Consider the following 20,410-nt stretch of genomic DNA (forward strand, 5'->3'; position numbering starts at 1 on the left):
ATTTTGGAGAATTTCATCCGAGCGAGATCATCACAATTTGCAAGCATCAGAAACAAAAAAATCCCTCCATGTTACCAAATATATACCAGATTTACCAAATGTGAATGAATTTAGTGGTATTTCAGAGGTTAAGGTATACAAGCCATTTTTTCATCTTTGAAGTACCTACTGTCTTAGTCAAATAATTATGATAATTCGATATATTCAGAATCTAACTGAGACCACTTAATGAAGATAGAGATGATTATATCTGCCAAACAGAGCAGTCCAATCAATCATCTAGATATCTAATGCATTGCAAAAGTGAACGTATATTTAACTATGAGGCGTAAAAAGAATGAGTTATTGAGTTTACCATTTTAATGCAATACAATATGTTTCAGTATCGGTTAATGCTAATTATTTCAACACTTCATGGACTTGAGAAAATTTAAGACTTAAATCTCAATGATTGAATAACTATTTTTATATTACAAGAAACAGTTTGTATTCTTATTGTGGAATAATCTACTGCAGAATTATTCTACGAAAAAGACATAGATGTCATATCTTCAATGGTGAACAATTGGTAAACATTTTAAAATAAATTAATATGTACAAAATCAGTTTTACAGCATGTAAATAAAGCGTTTAGTTTAAAGTAAACTACACTAATAAAATTAATACCAAAGGAGAAGAAAAACAAAATAATCCAGTTTACTGGAAATAGGTTTATTACATAATAATGCCACATATGTAGACAAAATAACATGTTTTCTGACAAGAGAATTAGTTTTGATTAAAATTCAACTTTCAATTATTTCTTACATCAACATACAAAAATACAGTGAGAAAAGTAAACTGAATTATATAATAATTGATTCAGTAATGCATCACACAACTTTAAATATATAAATTTAACAATACAATATTAACATTTATTAATAAATAGAAATATTTTCAATTAAAACATGTGTTCTGATAAAATTTAATTCTAAGCTATATTTTGTTGAAACTTAATAAAAAAAGAACACTTATTGTGACTGTTTCTTTAGTATTTTAGAATAATCAAGTAAATACAGGCATTAAAAAATATATATATATTACAATATTTAAAAGCTATATTCTAAATACTCCAGATAAGCCTTATAATAATAATAAGAAAATATATAAAAAATTATACTTTCATTTGCGAAGACAAATTTCTTAAACAATCTTTGGAACTCAGATTAACTTATGACACGACTAGTTATTTATTACTCACAACGGTAATTACAAAACACCTATCACTGAAAGCCAAAAATTACAAAGGATAGATAGTAAGATTATTTAAATCACTTTTTATGGCACAAAAATAATTAATAAGCAAACAAAATTAGAAGCAAATCAAATAATCACATTTTTTCATCTACAATATTGTCTCATTTTATTACTACCATACTACTCACTATACCTCTACTTGTCTTGATATTCAAATTTAATGATTAAGGAAATACTAAACTTGTTATAATAAAAATAACAGTTTTTGATTTGAAAAAATCTAGAACCTGAGCAATAACAATAAATGTAATCCATGTGCTAATTTACAGTTTTCCCCACATTTATGCAGTCTTTAGCCAATATTGAACACAATATAATTAACTCACAGTAACAACATTAACTCAAAGGTCTAACAATTTGTTGGACCAATAAAATGCATATTTACATAAATTTTGCTGTAATTATTTTATTTTTTACAATTTTTAAGTATACAAAACTCACAATACATTAATTTTTTTTAATTTATAATAATTTCACACAATAACAACTTGAATAATAACATTAATCCAAAAATAGGCAACTACTACAAAATCTGTACAGAAAAGAGAACACAGGTATTTTACATACTTAAAATACATAAGATATATATATATATATATTTGTAGCTGTAAAAATTTGTACTTATTTTACAACTTTTTATAAATAAAAAATTTAACAATCAAACTGTGTACCCAATAAAAAAAGCTTTAATATAAAAAATACACAACGATACAATGTAGGTTTCTCAATAAACACCGTCTTTAAAATTATTGCAAATAACTAATGCAGTAGCTTTTATATAGAATATCACTTTAAAAGGTTTCTCAAGATAAACTGATTTAATAAAATCCATTCCTTTCAATTATACCAATGTACATAACATGACATATTACGTATTCATAAAATGATTACTTTTACAAGGTGCCAAACCAAATTAACACAATAAATTTTTTTTTATATATGTCAAAATCTTTTTAGTTACATACAGGCAATTTTCATCAAATCATCATTTATGATGAATGACTCACACTTCTAAAAGATACTGTACCTGAGCATAAATGAAAATTTTAAAATAGATGAAAACAGCACAAAATTAATGTTTTTAATTTCATTTGGACTGTCTTAAAAATAACCATTTTATGACATATTCTCCAATGATTGTTATGAATAACATTTCTGAATGTTACATATCCATCTGAAATTGTTCACTGCTTTCATCAACAACTGGTTCTGAAATAAAAAGCAATTTAGATTTTTTTAAAAATTAGTAATTAGCATATATAACACACAGTCAAGTATCAATCAAATGAATATTTCAATAGCAATGTAAAACATCAAAAACCTTAAAAATAATAACATTACATCCAATCTTGTCTTCACATCTACTGATAGAATAAATACATGTGTGTACCAGGATTGGATGCTCAGTTATGTAACAGTCACACTCTACATATCAATACAGATATTTTATATTTCTTAGTAGTATTTACAAAGTGATTTACTTTATTACTCTTCTCCATCGCTTCTTATATATTTGATAGATTTCTCCACTCTTTTCTTTTGTGAGGTATTAAATTTTAATTCCACAAATTTTCAAAACTTTTATTGCATCACTATTTTTGATTTTGATGATATTTGGTGTATAATGACTACCCACCAAAAAATTTTTTTTATAATTAAAAAAAATTTTTTTCTTGAGTAATACAACCTCCTCTATGAATCATGAGACCTTGCCGTTGGTGAGGGGGCTTGAGTACTCAGTGATACAGAGTAGCTGGACCGAAGGTGCAATCATATCGGAGAGGTATCTGTTGAGAGCCAGACTAAGGAATGATTCCTGAAAGAGGGCAGCAGCTCTTTCAGCAGTTGTTAGGGGCGTGAGTCAGGATGACTTAAACGGCCATATCAACATCACTCAGTTCTCTGAGTACTGCGCAGCTGAAAGCAATGGAAAACTACAGCTGCTTTTTTTCCAAGAAAATGTGGCTCTCTGCATTTTCTTATAGCAATGATGGCCTCCATATAGCTATAATATTTTACCAAGGAAGGCCTTCCTTGGTAAAATATTCCGGAGGTAAACTAGTCCCCCGTTCGGATCTCCGGGTGGGGACTACTAAGGAGGGGGTCACCAGAAAATTAAAAAATAACGTTCTACGAGTCGGAGCGTGGAATGTTAGAAGTTTAAAAAAGGTTGGTAGGCTGGAAAATTTAAAAAGAGAAATGGATAGGATAAATGTGGATGTAGTAGGAATTAGTGAGGTTCGGTGGGAAGAGGAAGGCGACTTTTGGTCAGGTGATTTTAGAATAATAAACTCAGCTTCAAAAAATGGGCAGGCAGGAGTAGGTTTCATAATGAACAAGAAGATAGGGAAGAGAGTAGAATATTTCAAAACGCATAGCAATAGAATCATTGTAATAAAGATAAAATCAAAACCTAAACCGACAACGATTGTTAACATCTATATGCCTACAAGCGCCCATGATGATGATGAGGTAGAGTGTGTATACGAAGAGATTGATGAAGCAATTAAACACGTAAAAGGAGATGAAAATTTAATAATAGTTGGAAATTGGAATGCAAGCATTGGAAAGGGCAAAGAAGGAAATATAGTAGGTGAATACGGGCTGGGCAAAAGGAATGAAAGAGGGGACAGACTTATAGAGTTTAGCACAAAGTATAATTTAGTAATTGCCAACACCCAATTTAAAAATCATAATAGAAGAATATACCCTTGGAAAAAGCCAGGCGATATTGCAAGGTACCAGATAGATTATATCATGGTTAAGCAAAGATTTAGGAATCAACTCGTTGACTGCAAAACTTACCCTGGAGCAGTCATTGATAGCGACCATAATTTGGTGATAATGAAATGTAAATTGGGATTTAAAAACCTGAAGAAAAGGTGTCAGATGAATCGGTGGAATTTAGAGAAGCTTGAGGAAGAGGAGGTAAAGAAGATTTTTGAGGAGGACATCGCAAGAGGTCTGAGTAAAAAAGATAAGGTAGAAAATGTAGAAGAAGAATGGGAGAATGTTAAAAAGGAAATTATTAAATCAGCAGAAGCGAACTTAGGCGGAACAAAGAGAACTGGTAGAAAACCTTGGGTTTCAGACGATATATTGCAGCTGATGGATGAATGTAGAAAATATAAGAATGCTAGTGATGAAGAAAGTAAAAGGAACTACCGACAATTAAGAAATGGTATAAACAGGAAGTGCAAACTAGCGAAAGAAGAGTGGATTAAAGAAAAGTGTTCAGAAGTGGAAAGAGAAATGAACATTGGTAAAATAGACGGAGCATACAGGAAAGTTAAGGAAAATTTTAGGGTACATAAATTAAAATCTAATAATGTGTTAAACAAAGATGGTACACCAATATGTAATAAGAAAGGTAAAGTCGATAGATGGGTGGAATATAATGAAGAGTTATACGGAGGAAATGAATTAGAAAATGGTGTTATAGAGAAAGAAGAGGAAGTTGAGGAGGATGAAATGGGAGAAACAATACTGAGATCTCAATTTAAGAGAGCATTAAAAGATTTAAATGGCAGAAAGGCTCCTGGAATAGACGGAATACCTGTAGAATTACTGCGCAGTGCAGGTGAGGAAGCGATTGATAGATTATACAAGCTGGTGTGTAATATTTATGTAAAAGGGAAAGTTCCGTCAGACTTCAAAAAAAGTGTTACAGTCATGATACCAAAGAAAGCAGGGGCTGATAAATGTGAAGAATACAGAACAATTAGTTTAACTAGTCGTGCATCAAAAATCTTAACTAGAATTCTATACAGAAGAATTGAGAGGAGAGTGGAAGAAGTATTAAGAGAAGACCAATTTGGTTTCAGGAAAAGTATAGGGACAAGGGAAGCAATTTTAGGCCTCAGATTAATAGTAGAAGAAAGATTAAAGAAAAACAAACCAACATACTTGGCGTTTATAGACCTAGAAAAGGCATTCGATAACGTAGACTGGAATAAAATGTTCAGCATTTTAAAAAAATTAGGGTTCAAATACAGATAGAAGAACAATTGCTAACATGTACAGGAACCGTAACATGTACAGGAACCGGAACAAACAGCAACAGTAATAATCGAAGAACATAAGAAAGAAGCCGTAATAAGAAAGGGAGTCCGACAAGGATGTTCCCTATCCCCGTTACTTTTTAATCTTTACATGGAACTAGCAGTTAATGATGTTAAAGAACAATTTAGATTCAGAGTAACAGTACAAGGTGAAAAGATATAGATGCTACGATTTGCTGATGATATAGTAATTCTAGCCGAGAGTAAAAAGGATTTAGAAGAAACAATGAATGGCATAGATGAAGTCCTACGCAAGAACTATCGCATGAAAATAAACAAATACAAAACAAAAGTAATGAAATGTATTAGAAATAACAAAGACGGACCACTGAATGTGAAAATAGGAGGAGAAAAGATTATGGAGGTAGAAGAATTTTGTTATTTGGGCGTAGAATTACTAAAGATGGACGAAGCAGGAGCGATATAAAATACCGAACAGCACAAGCTAAACGAGCCTTCAGTAAGAAATATAATTTGTTTACATCAAAAATTAATTTCAATGTCAAGTAAAGATTTTTGAAAGTATATGTTTGGAGTGTCGCTTTATGGAAGTGAAACTAGGACAATCGGAGTATCTGAGAAGAAAAGATTAGAAGCTTTTGAAATGTGGTGCTATAGGAGAATGTTAAAAATCAGATGGGTGGATAAAGTGACAAATGAAGAGGTATTGCAGCAAATAGATGAAGAAAGAAGCATTTGGAAAAATATAGTTAAAAGAAGAGACAGACTTATAGGCCACATACTAAGGCATCCTGGAATAGTCGCTTTAATATTGGAAGGACAGGTAGAAGGAAAAGATTGTGTAGGCAGGCCACGTTTGGAATATGTAAAACAAATTGTTAGGGATGTAGGATGTAGGGGGTATACTGAAATGAAACGACTAGCACTAGATAGGGAATCTTGGAGAGCTGCAACAAACCAGACAAAAAAAAAAAGAAGAGTAATATACTATTTTCTAACTTGCCAACAGGTAAAAAAACAGCCATTTTCATCAATTTTTCCTTGAGCTGTAGCATTCTTATTTTACAACACAAGGCAACAGACCTGCTTTTTACCTTTTAACTCTTAGGTACTAGTGTACTTATTAAAAAATATTGGACTGTTACCAAGCATCCTTCATTATAAAATATGACTGCCAAATCTTAAGATTTTGGAAATGTCTCATTTTGGGGCCCAAAAACCACATGTGGGACACTTGGCAAAAATCTGAAATGTTTACAGTAGTAAGTACATTTTATGTACTTGAAAACCATATAAAATTTATTTTGTTGCTTAAAGGGGTGACTAGTAATGAAGCCAACAAAATTGCTAAAAACACCATTCCTTTTAACTGTAAACAACGTATCCAAAAATACTGAATGTTCTGTATTTTTTCAGATTATAAAAATTACAACTAAACTCATTAAAATGAATAAATTGATAATTAATAAATAGTCAGTTACAGAATGACAAATAATAATTACAAAATGATAAACAATTCAAATACATTAGCAAGTTCTTCAATTCACTTTTACCTTATTTTGCTCCTGCTAATGGAAGTTATGAATAAATCTTGCACTTTTTGATAACAAACTTAACATAAGTTAGTGCTCCTGCCATTTTTTTTATTGAGTAGAACTATTAAGTCCTTATTCATCTTTGGTGTAATGTTGTGTTCTCTTCCAATAGTAGATAGAAAAATGTCTGAAGGCATGAGAATCTTTAAAATATTTTCTAGTTGAACCCATGTTTGTTATCTCTTAATGATTTCTTGAATAAAGTACCAGGACCCTGCAGATGGAAAAAGTGTATTTGATATTCCTCTTAATTTTCATGTATTTTGATTTCAATGACTTTGTCTAACCACCACTTGCCATCGTATACGCAGCAGACATAACTTCTACATTTTGGCTTTTGTAAACCTATAAAGCAATCATCAGAACACTAACTACTTTTTTTGCATTAACAAACATTAACAATTTTTTTTGTTCTTGTGTACCGAAACAAACGGAAATATTTCTGGTTCAGAGGTCCCTGAACTTTCAGAATACATTTCTGATTTGTTGAAACATAATTATGAAAGGTTCTTGTTTCTGGGACTGTTGTGATTACCTGTAACAAGAACTGAGGTATACTTCAGTCTCTTGAACATCTTTATTAGAGCAGAAAATAAATGTTTTATTTTTAATATTGTATTTGCAATAATTGTACATTTCAGAAGTGTAAAAATTTGATTGCCGACTGTCCTTTGAAGGCTTGCTTTAGTCACAGTTCCACCAATACCATAACATTGTCCTTTTCCATGCTATGAGGCAAAAAAATGCCATTCAGCTGCGATTTCAAAATCTTGATGGTAGCACAAATTTATGAAATTTTTTTTCATACTGGGCTGAGGAGCCACTAGAAAAATAAAAAAAATGTTTAACTTCTGGCAACAGTGTTTTTACTTTATTTATAACTTGCTTTTGGAAGCAGAAGAACAATGTAGTATTGTGCTTCAAGTACTTACTAATCACACAGTAACTTTGGTTTTGTAATTTTTCTTCTTTTATGTGAGAAATGGATGTACTGAGGCATAAATTTTTGACCAGTGATATGACTGGACTTCATTCTGTATCACACAAGGAAAATTTCGAGAGAAGTCTCCCATTACAATACATTCATCCTCCAACAAGTTTCCCTTTTTAATGTTGAGGACATTAGCTTGTTTCTTTGCAACAAAATGATGCCTTTCTAGATTAATTAAATTTTCAGTAAGTTTATCTAAGTACTCTTGAAATGGAAAATTTTGAATATTTAGTTCCCAACGGTCAACAGAAACCCACTGTTTGAAGATAATTTCAGAATCAAAATCATCCCAGCTCTCTTGCAGTAATCTGAGCAGCATTTCATTAGTGCCTGGACATTTTTCACACTGTGGTGGCATGCACGTTTCATTTTCTATATCAAATACCTGGTTGAAAGGAGAATTATACATTCAAATTTCATTTTTAGAGCAGATAACATGAGTTTTACATTTTGGAGGGTGATACACACAGAATACCTGACCCACCAGCCAGAACACAAAATTTCGGTCTTAAATCAGAAAATTTGGTTTGAAAAACCAATCTTTAAATTATGTTTTTCATAGAAAGCTGTGAACAATTCTTTTAAGTTACATAAGATAAGCTTTTTTTAATATTAATTTTCTTTTTGTAAGCTTGTCTTACAGAGACACAATCCTTCTTGCCTAGCATCATTCAGCTATGCTCATCATTCTGGTAAAAATCTTAAACATATTTAATAATATTTTCATCAAGTACGTGACAGGGTTTATTTTTATCGATTTGTGGCAAAATTCCACTTGTTTTAATTAATTATTTGGGCTGAAGGGCTAATTACTAACACTTAACTCATTTTGAATGTTCTGTTTGGTATTTTTCCTGAGTTGATGTAACTGTTTTCATTTTATCCTTTATATTAATGATTAAGTTGCTTCATATTCCCTACCTAAATCAGCATAATTTTGTGGTACTTATCTGGTTTCTTCTGTAGAAATATTTAAATCAAACGAATCGTTTAATTTACTGGTAAATGACTTTGCTATTTTGTAACTTAATTTTTTAAATTGGTTCCTTTGTGCTGCTCGATAAATTTTAAACCTTATCAGGAGAAATGCCAAGTACTGAACAAGCTTTATTCACCGGACCCAACACATTAAGGCTCAAATATATCTCGACATTCCGGTTTGCTTTCTGTATCATCTTGTGGTTTTCGTATTTTGTTTAAGCATTTTGTACACAGTGCTCTGCCCGGAATTAATTTTAAATTTGGATTGCTTGTTGAAATTGTCAAATATATTTCTCTAAGAGATTTCGTAACCGGTTTAGTGTGACAACTAAATGGGTCAGAGCAACTTTTCCCATTAATATGAAAATATTTATCTAAATATTCAGTTTTATGAAAAGTACATATTTTTTGTTTCAGTGTGAATGCCAATTGAACACTCCATAATCAGTTTTTATAAAATTCAAGGGTTCTTACAATAACAATACAGTTAGTATAAATTATAAAACTACCAACTGCACCTCACTTTGTGTTATCCCAGTTTCTCTACAGCAAAAATAAAAATTTCTCTAATTAATAAAATTAAAAATAAAAGATATCGCATAAAAGAGAAGTTCATTGCTAATAAAATTACTTTTTAAACAAGTGTACATTACCTTACCACAGTATTAACACTAGCAACAGTACAAGATATCACATTGAAATCAAAACAGTAACCGAGCGTTCTACAATGTTTACATTCAGGATTATGCAAACACTCATGTCCATGCATGTCTATTCACTTTCATGTTTAAACATTAGTTTGTATGAGCCATACTTTAAGTAACAAACTACCTAGAAAATAAGCTCATTATAAACATATCAAAATATTTTGTATAGTAGGCCTACATTATTATCTGAAAAAAATACATGCTGTGAATTTTTTGGATACATTATTCATGGTTAGAAGGAACAGTGTTTTTAGTAGTTTTGATGGCTTCATTACTAGTCAGTCAACCCATTAGAGTAACAAATAAATTTGATATGCTTTTAAAATAGATAAAATGTACTTACTGCTGTAAACATTTCAGATTTTTGCCACCTGTCCCACATATGGTTTTTGGGCCTCAAAACAAGACATTTTCAAAATCTTAAGATTTGGCAGTCATTTTTTTTTAATGAAGGACACTTTGTAACAGTCCAATTTTTTAAAATAAGTACCTAAGAGTTAAAAGGTAAAAAACAGGCCTGTTGCCTTGTGTTGTAAAATAAGAATGCTACAACTCAAGGAAGAAGTGATGGAAACGGCAAATATACAAAAAAAATTTTTTTGGCAACTACAAGGTGAACAGTTATCATATACCAAATATCATCAAAATCAAATATAGTGATACACTGATCATTTGTTGAATTAAAATGGAATAGCCCTTGTACATACAATCCTTTAATTTCCCAAGATGTGAAGCCACCTTTTCTTTCTTTTTCCTGTTTAGCCTCCGTAACTACTGTTTAGATAATTCTTCAGAGGATGAATGAGGATGATATGTATGAGTGTAAATGAAGTGTAGTCTTGTACATTCTCAGTTTGACGGTTCCTGAGATGTGTGGTTAATTGAAACCCAACCACCAAAGAACACTGGTATCCACGATCTAGTATTCAAATCCATGTAAAAATAACTGGCTTTACTAGGACTTGAACGCTGGAACTCTCGACTTCCAAATCACCTGATTTGGTAAGACGCGTTCACCACTAGACCAACCCGGTAGCTTATAATACCAGCATCTTGTGTTTTTTTTTTTTATGAATCAGATTTATTTTAAAAAAGAGACGAAAATGGGAAATCCCAAATCACCTTCTAATATAAAACGGTTACATAATTTAATTTTAAGTAGATTATAAAGAAAAATCATATAAGAGATAATAACTGAAAAAAGATCAAACAACTGTGGTGAGATTTATTAAAAGGAACAATGAAAGAACAGAATAAAAAATATAAATGGAATAAAAAAAGAAGCATACTCAAAATTCATTTCAAAAGCAAATTAAAAAAAACGAACACTACAAAATCTTTGTTTAGAAAGATAAATATCAACAATCATAACTAATTATTATCACTGATACTCAAATAAAAAATTAAAGAGTTATCTGATTACATTGGATGGGATGATTTTGCTTAAATTTATTTTTATTTCTTCTCTGTAGTTTTACAGTCATCAACTAACTCCTCTATTATAGAAGTTAGTTACACAGTACAGAAGTCTTTCTACAATATAGTAAAAAATATAAGGGTTTATTAACTCGAGTCACAATGAATGTCAAAAGTACACATGCCTAGATGTAAAAAAAGATATACAATGCTTAAAATTTGAGCATGTACAACACACAGTGGAAATTTTCCACTTAATTTAAAAACAAATTAAACAATTAACAATAATTTTACCTTTTTTGATAGGACTACTAATAGTACTTCCATTTTCTTTTGGTTCATGAATTGAATCAGGAGAACTTTTTAATAGAATATCTGGTATATTAGGTAAATGTTTTGGTGGTGTTCGAGCAATCGGGGAATTTCTTAAATGCAGCAGAGTCGCTCTTTCATAAACGATTCGTGTACCTGAAAAAAGCACCTTTTTAAATAAATAACACAAAAGAAATAAAATTTATTTATATCATCATGAGTTGTTTAAGGATCATACCCAATTGAACATTATTATTATTATTACTAGTTTCAATAACAACAAAACAACAGAAAATTGCAACAAAGCAGGTTTGATTGATTGCTTAATTTAATATCCTGATTAATAATTGGGTCAATAATACCTATGTATGGGCTTTTTGTTCCTTACACTGGCTAAAAATTAAAAGCATTTCCTAATTTGAAAATGAAAAAATTATAATTTCAACTTTAAGACAGTAAAACTAAAACTGTAGCATTTGTGCGACTTAAATCAATAATGTTTCAGTCGATGATTGATAAATCATGCAAGTTCATTCATGTAGACTTGGATTGGTCAAAGGCAAGTGTTATAATGAAGTGTACATTATGATTTAAGGTATATGGCAAAGCAGAAAATTTCACCAACTATGGAATTTGAGGCTTAAAATGCTTTTAAACACACAAAATATTCATCTTGTAGAGATTACATTCAAGCGTTATTACGGGTTAAATAAAACTAACAGAAAATTATGTATTAAGTATAAAGAAAAAAATCTGATGTGGACACTACATGATATTCTTGTAAGACTATTAAGTTACATACACATATTTTTTGCTGCACTTCATTTAAACATTTGTATTGAAAGTGAGATATAATCTTCCAATTCTTTAATAAAGTGGACAGTTACACAATTGCTGAAATATTAGTTTTTATTAACATCAAATATTTATACAATTATTAATTCAACAATTTTACATGAAATATTAGGACAGAGTAAAAGTCCCTTTATTACTTGTATTACTAGATCAGTATTATCTGTAACTTAATGAGTTGCTGATTAACAGCAGTTTCAGAGCAAAGTTTTAAGCTATTCCATTTAGTGAACTCCTGTATACTAGTTACAAATGTTAATTTCAGTCTTATGGTGTAAAATATTTCGTTTTTATTATTGGATTATTTGGTGAATAATCAAAAATGAAAAAGAAACAATCATACAGGAAAAAGAAAGATAACATGAAGAAATATCTGAAAAAAAAACAATAAGAAGATAAATATGAAGAGGAAAAAAATATTAAGAACAAGGAAAGAATAAAAAAATTATGAGATGATAAATATAAAGAGGATGAAAATGCTAAAATCAGAGAAAGAATAAAAAGGAAGAAAATTTTGCAAACCAAAAACACATAATCACAAAGAAAATGTTGCAAGCAAAGAAAGAATGCAAATATTAAGAAAAGATGATAAATATAAAGAGGAAGAAAATGTTACAACCAAAGAAAGAATAAAAAGTTAGTTAATAAAAAGACAGCATGATGAATATAAAGAGAAAATTTGAAAACTAGAGAACGTGTACACAAATTAAGATCAGAATAATTATATCAAATCAGAGTGATTAAATGATTGGCAACGAAAACATATAAACGAAATTATAGATAATTAACTCCGACCTAGGGAGAATATTGTCCCAACAATATCAGAGGAGTAATGAACTAAAAGGTAAGAATATTTTGCAATTTATTAAAGATCGGGTATTATGCCTTAGTGTTGTTCTTATGAGGATCTATTTTTCAGTCACTCTGTAGTTAACTTTAATGTAGATAAAATTAAACAGAAATTCCAGAATAATTAAATAAATTTAAACTAGAAAATCAAAAAATACGATTCTAATAATTTTCAATTAATATTAAATAATCAGATGTTTCACCAAATCTGTTACATTTACACATGAGTAATAATGCCTATTAAATTGCATATACACATTTTTTAAAATATATAAAATTTTATTTTACTAATAACTTCTGATTTTTTTCATATTTTTTTTTATTGTTATTATTGAATAATTATTTATAGTAAATACTTTTTTACAATCACAGCTTAATAATTATTAATAAATCAATATATTTAAAATAAAAAAAGGAGATTAAATCTGATTCAAAGCGATGTGCCTTCCCTTGTAAGACCCAAATATTTCATTAATTAAAATTTTATTTGGTTATAACTCAGGAACCAATGAAAATAAGTACCACTTATAATATAGTTGAAAAGCTCTCAAAGAGGGCTTATTAGTTAAAAAAAAAGGTCCAAAATCCAGACTTTTGGGGATTTTGGGCTTTTTTGGACACTTTTGGTTCAGTCAATTACAATTAAAAGGGGAGATGCACAACTAGGTGTTACAGTGCTAAATCCAAAATTTTTACATCCTATGGTTAATCGTTTTTGAGTTATGCGAGATACATACATACCTATGTACGTAAAAATGTCACACTGAAACTAGTCAAAATGGATATTTCCGTTGAAATCTTAAATTTTTCGCTATCACAATACTTCTTTTACTTCGTACAAGGAAGTAAAAACAAATGTTCCTTCAATTCAGTTTTACAAAAAAAAAAAACATTACATCATGATACTCCACAATTAACTTGTATACAAAACATATCTTTTGGTGTAACATACTTTTCATTTCATCATACTCTAAAGCTGCATAGTCTATATAAGGAGCAATGAAACACTGAAAAATATTTTCCTTAAACTTTCAGCTGATGTAGATTTTTATCACAGTTTCTTTTATTAAATATAAATGTTTGTCTGCTCTTATCATCCATTACTGTTAAACTCAAAAAATGGAATCATCACTAGAGTTACTGAAGACACAACATAAGTAGTTAGGAAACCGATTTCAAGTGGGATTTTATCCACCAGTAGTGATGCTCACACCAACTAGATCATTGATGAATATGTTAATATGTTTTGCTATAAAATGACACTTCAATCCTGCAAGTATTGAAATAAACTTCTACACACTTTAAGTCCTTCCAAGTTATCCTGTGTAGAAGCACTTTTACAACAGAAAATACATTTTTTTCAAGTGAAATTTTCTCCTGGTGCTAGGAAAGCTACTGATAAAATCTCTCTGAAAAGGTGGAGGTAAAATTTCTGTAAATATATTATTTAAAATAGCAAATTTTATGATGTGTCTGGAATTCTTCTTCACACTATTGACCAAGGAGTTTATTAGATATGCTGTTTAAATGACCATGCCTTGAAAGTACAATGATCAGGTTTACAACTACCTTAACAAGTGCAGTGATACAGCATAACTTCCATGATCCATTTTAATTTAACCTAACCATAGTAACTCCCCTGCCCAGCTACCAGTGACAGAATATATAAACTTTCCCGAGAACTATAGAAAAGTTATAGTCAATGGTTCTTTTATATTTTAATAAAAGATCTAACTGCAGTTTATGAATAAGTACTGGCCAAATTATCATAATTATGGTTATTTTATGGTGATGAAGGAATAGTTTGAATCTTACTCATATGACAGGCAGGAAAGTATAATTTATATGAACATGTCTTTTCGTAAGTAGTAACTTACGAAATATATTCCATAAGGGAGTGTGTTGACCCCTCCTCTATTCTATCAATTTTAATGATGTTTCAGACTATTTGAATTCTGTAGTATTGATGATGATCATAAGTGTTAACATGCTTAATGATGAATTGATCAATGAATGTGTTGATGCCATTAATAGTCTCATGTAGCTGAATGGATAAAAATAAAATTAACCTTCACTTAAATAGTAATGAAAAGTATCTTACCTACAACAATCGCTTACAAGAAGCTGATTACCATTTAAAATTTACTTAAGTATATAATCTGGGCACATATATTTTGACAATGTACTGTCCTGGAAACTCTGGTTTCCTTGTTCCAGGAATCTATACATCAGTTCTAGCAACTGTACATCAAAAGTGGAAAATTGGAAATGAATTGTTTATAGATTAAAAAAAAGGTTGTTTTTTTGTGTCTAACTCTTTTACAGAGAGCTCGATGACTGATATAGAGATTTACTTAGGAAGGTAATATTAAAATCCAGAAATATATGACTTGTGTAATTTAACACTTAATGCAAGCAGAACAAAACCTTGTCCATATGTGCATTTATTAAATTGAATTACAAATTATTTGCTTTTTATTGTGAATTACTCATGAATAAAAAGGTGAATAGCCAAATATGTATTTCATAAATTTAGATTCTCTATTAATATTTAAAATATTAAAACACATGCTTCAAAAATGAAAACTACCTACATATTTTCAATCTATCAACAATACTGCACTAATAAAAGTAATTAGAAACAAAAATAAAACTGATAATCTTTTATAAATAAAATTTTCATCTTGACATGTGTCTAAAATATAACTAAGAAAAGCAGGTCTTCCTGACAACAATCACAAATGATGACTTTGTCAGCCATAATAATCATATCATACAAGATGCATATAGAAATCTTCTTGGCTATTGAAACAGCTTTTTGTTATTGAAAATCTTACCTCAATTAAATCACAATTAAATAATCATCTGAATAAAATAAGTTTAGATATCTGTTTTTGTCATTACACTGTTCATCTGAATTACTGTATTTTTTCTCTCGTGGTTTTCTTCCAATGAAATAGTTATAGTTATTATTTTGATGTTAATTATGTTATTACCTTATGTTACTTCTGTTAATTATGTATTTATTATATAATTTCTCTCTTCCACTTTCTTCACATTTCATTACTTAAAAAAAAAAGTTTTGTTTTTGTAAAACTTTTGACTTATTTTTGGCAGGTAGTCAGTAGACTACCTGCTTTGATTTTTTTAATAATTAATTTGTCTTTATTAAAGATTGTTTTCTTAATTTTCTTTATTTTATTGGGTTGTCTACATTGACTTTTCTTATAGTACCATGACACATTTCGCTACTGGTTTTTTTCAGTTTATATATTCTGCTTACAATTATAATTGTAAGATTACCTTTGGTTGTGTACTGTGATTTTGCTGTAACTGATTTTATGAACAAAAGTTGGGGTTTAAAGGTATACCTCCTAGCCCTGTTTCATCAATTGGTTTCACAATAAACAATTACTGTATTATAAAATAATTATAATAATAATAATCTAATATGCTTCATATTAAGTGTAGCATTTAAATTTCAATAGTCTGTCATTATTTTAAGTACTCAATATTCCAGTAACATATACATTTATAAACAAAAAGTAGAACTCAATGTTTAAGTAATATATAAATATATATATTTATAAAAAGTGTTTATAATTGAAATGTTGCCTATACAATGAATAAAAACCCAAAGATATTTGATTAACTCTTCTGTAATTCAATAATAAACTTAACTGCTCAAGCAATTTAGTCTTAATAAAAATTTGTTTAACAGAAAATAATTCTTGTATACAAAATTTGTTAAAACAATGGGTACTATTAAAAACTTAACCCTAGTATGGTCAGGCAGGGTCTCTGAGATCCAGCAGTTTTCATTGTAAAGTATTGCTTTTTTTTAAAGTTATTGTTTTGAATTGAACACTCATGTACCTTCCTAAAACGCCCCAAGAGGTCGCTGATATCACAATTCAGCAACTTATTGCATCAGTTGTGAATAACAATTTAGTAAATCGCATGTTGGCCTGACAAACCCCAGTCCGACCGTTTTCGTTACTAATTTTAGTCTGTATCAAATATAGTGTTTTACTGTTGTACATGTAATTTTAGTCAGTTACATAATGTACAAAACTCCAATGATGTTCTGATAAATTTTGAAAATAAAACTTTCTATTCGTGAAATTGACAGAATTTTATATAATGATTTAAGTAAGATTGATGATTCTGATGTCAATCCGAACTTTGAACTACTTAGTGACCATGACAGCAATAGTGAATGTGAACTTAGTAATTGATAAATAGAAACTGTAGAACTGAAAGTGTCTTCTGTTTCTAGTGATCCCATGCCCACTTCAGCCAATGCTGCTCATGCAGATTCAGGTATGTTGTCATCATACTTCTATTTGGGTGGAGATAAAAAACCAAATTGAGGAAATAAGTTTGCCTGTAAAATGTCAGAACTAGGTGGCACAATATAGTTTCCACATACTTACCTGGCAGTGTCAGACATGTAATGAATATATTCCCACCAATAGAATCATGGGAATTGTTTTTCAAAAAACAACAATTGCCTTAGTTGTCGATTGACTGACTTAGTAGTCGAATCTATGAATATTTTTTATTGACTCTGTAAAACAAAATTACCAATGTGATCCAAATATGGTTAGACCACCATATATAACGTGAACTATCAATAAAACTAAGTATTTATGTAAAAAGTAAAGGGTGTGGTTGTCTGATACATGCAGAAATTGTGTGTGAAGACTGCTTTGAAAAGTAAAGAATTAACAGATAAGTATCTTGTTTATTTACCATGCATTTCTCTTCTAACCTACGTCAAATTAAATCTTACATTGCTACCTTTGTAAATATTTAAGATTTTGTTATATACAAATGATTTAATAGAGGTTTTCATTTTTTAAATAACATTTTTGCAAGATACTCAGATTTTTAATATAAAAAAATTGTATTTTTTAAAAATTCTTTAAAAATATTTAAAACTTTTTCAAAATGAAATAATATTATCTTATCTTGTATCGCTCTAGATATTAATGATTTTTTGTAATTAAATATATTTAATATTGATATATCGTGTTTTATTTCTTGGGTCCAACAGACCCAGCCTAACCATTATTGAGTTATCCTTAAGTTATTGAGTTATTAAGTTATCCTTAACTTTTTTCTGCCCGACCACCATAGGGTTAATCAAACATAAATCTAAAATAACTGACAATATGAAAAAGCATAAAAAAAATAAATAATCTACCACATTTGAAGAACATCATTTTAATTTAAAGACGAATTGAAAAAAATGTTTTTCACGTATCTTGTGCTTTTTAAAATAAGCTTTATTTATCTAAAATGTGAATAAATGAAAAAAGGCCACCTAAACAAAAACTAGCTGATCACAAGAAACAGAAAAGGTAAGAAATCTGCATCTTCATAAATATAAAAAAAGAATAAAGAAATGACAAAGACTAAAAAGCATTAACTACGGTTACACTCTGCAAAGTGTAAATATGCATAATTTTTTTTACATCTACTTGTCATACTGCTAAATTTTTGTTTGAAAATTGAAAATCAGAATGACATCAGGTTTATATCATTACAATATAACAATCCATTACCCAGCAATGATGATGATTTTGATTATATTTACACTAAAAACATATGAATGTTTATGATTTGAGGATTAAAGCAAATCCAAAATTAGATAGATTGATATTTAGTTGATGACCTTGACTTTGTTTACAACTTTTTCAATAAATTAAAACAAATAAATTAGCATCATTTAAAAATTGTGAATTACATTTTAAACCAGTAGTATGAAAAAATAAAGAAAATAGAGAATGGCAGTCATCAAAAATAAATACAATTAAGGATGAGCTTTTTAGAAATGTTTCATATTTTAAAACAACATTAAGTCATGGGCATCAAAATTAAAATTTTTGCTGATATCGTTCTTGGAAATAAATTTTCTCGGGTAACAAGAGTAGACATTTACAAAAATTATTAAAACATCTACTTCATTAAAAAAAAAATTTTACAAAGCTATCATTTTATAACCCGGAGATACACATCAAATATCGTTTTGGAAGGTAAAACACCTACATAAATGCGACCAACAGGATCGATTTATTTTCCCATAAATAACACATCTTAATAAACTTTAAACTTGTTTTAACTATAAAAAATAGTTTTAGGGGCAGATATAATATTTTAATTGATAGAAAATATACCTACTATAGTTTTTCTTTAACTTAGTCCTGTAAAGTATAAAAACAAATGACTTTTCCAGTCTGACCTTGTGCGAGAGCAACATTTTGTTAGAAAAAAAGTTATATGTAACATGTTAAAGAACACGTTACATAAATTAATTTCTTACCTCCAGGAGTTGTAGAGTACAATGTTCCTCCAGGTGTTGTGGAGTAATCTACTGGCAATTGAGAAGAATCGTTAATAAGAATTCTACGAGAAGGAATTGTCTGACTTTGGGTGGCCTGACGAGCGACAGGAGATGCTGACATAATGACTTTTTATTATTTATGATACAAAAAGAATAATGCTTAACGAAACCAGCAAATACTTATTAAATGATAACGATAATTCTACAACTACGTATAAATTTTTAAACTTGGAAGATCTATATTTTCAGGAAGTATAAAATATCTTTTTTTACGAAGAAACAGATTACAAGATAAAGTATAAGATAAAATAAGAAGGCAGAAGAAAGAATAACAGAGTTAAACACGAATTATTGCTACCTCAACTTAACACCCCTTAGACACCATTAACATCCAGCACTGCACAGTAGGAACCAATGCGTTGCAGAAAAACATACACGCTTACCAACAAACAAATACAATAAAATGTCGTTGAATTCGGTAACTTGAAATTCAAGAAGTGTGATAAATTACCACAAATTGTATGATTTCAAAATAGTTTAATCTCATTAAAATAATTCTAGTAAAAATTTTAAATATGATTTCAACAACACAGTATTCAATAACAAACAAATGAAATAATTCAACACAACAGACACGTTGTTCACAACTGCGTCGTAGTCGGCGGGAGTGTACAACTTAAATTAGGGTACTGTTTGAACTATCAAGGTTATAAAAGAAATAAAAATTGACATCAACCAGAATAAAATATCACCTACAAGGTAAAACTTGTTTTTTGTCATAACGTATAACTTTATCTTCGTCATAGCAAATGTATTTACTTTGCTCATGATATTTATTTTCAGAAGCACTAAATAATAAATCAAGCATATTTGTATAATAAAAAAATTATAAACAAAACAGTGAACTGAAATATCAGTGTATACTGAAATTATGGCATTCAATAAATATATTCTGATTTGGATTCTCCAAATCAATTTCTGAAAGGGATTCAAGAATCTTAAATGTAAGAATTCTATAAAAAAAGGATAGATTCTAT

At 29.4% G+C, this 20,410-nt stretch overlaps 1 protein-coding gene across 1 annotated transcript; it reads right to left on the reverse strand.

Annotated features, from left to right (window-relative positions):
- Positions 1-690: 690 nt before the first annotated feature.
- On the reverse strand, positions 691-19,805 carry Thor (eukaryotic translation initiation factor 4E binding protein thor). Its single transcript, XM_075382322.1, has 3 exons — positions 19,353-19,805; positions 11,306-11,479; positions 691-2,508 (listed from the first exon to the last, which is right to left on the reverse strand). Exons 1-3 carry the CDS (start codon positions 19,492-19,494, stop codon positions 2,462-2,464), a joined length of 363 nt encoding a protein of 120 aa, XP_075238437.1. The 5' UTR covers positions 19,495-19,805; the 3' UTR covers positions 691-2,461.
- Positions 19,806-20,410: the final 605 nt, after the last annotated feature.

The sequence above is a fragment of the Lycorma delicatula genome, chromosome 1 (genome assembly GCF_047948215.1).
Source record: "Lycorma delicatula isolate Av1 chromosome 1, ASM4794821v1, whole genome shotgun sequence".
In the NCBI taxonomy this organism is placed as follows: Eukaryota; Metazoa; Arthropoda; class Insecta; order Hemiptera; family Fulgoridae; genus Lycorma; species Lycorma delicatula.

Bases quoted from the DNA above. Each gene is read 5' to 3' on its own strand.
- Thor (XM_075382322.1), bottom strand. From the start codon at position 19,494: ATGTCAGCATCTCCTGTCGCTCGTCAGGCCACCCAAAGTCAGACAATT. The intron at 11,480-19,352 runs GTAAGAAATTAA...TGCTTTTTTCAG, and splicing joins GTACTCTACAACTCCTGGAG to GTACACGAATCGTTTATGAA. The intron at 2,509-11,305 runs GTAAAATTATTG...TTTTTATTTCAG, and splicing joins TAGTAGTCCTATCAAAAAAG to AACCAGTTGTTGATGAAAGC.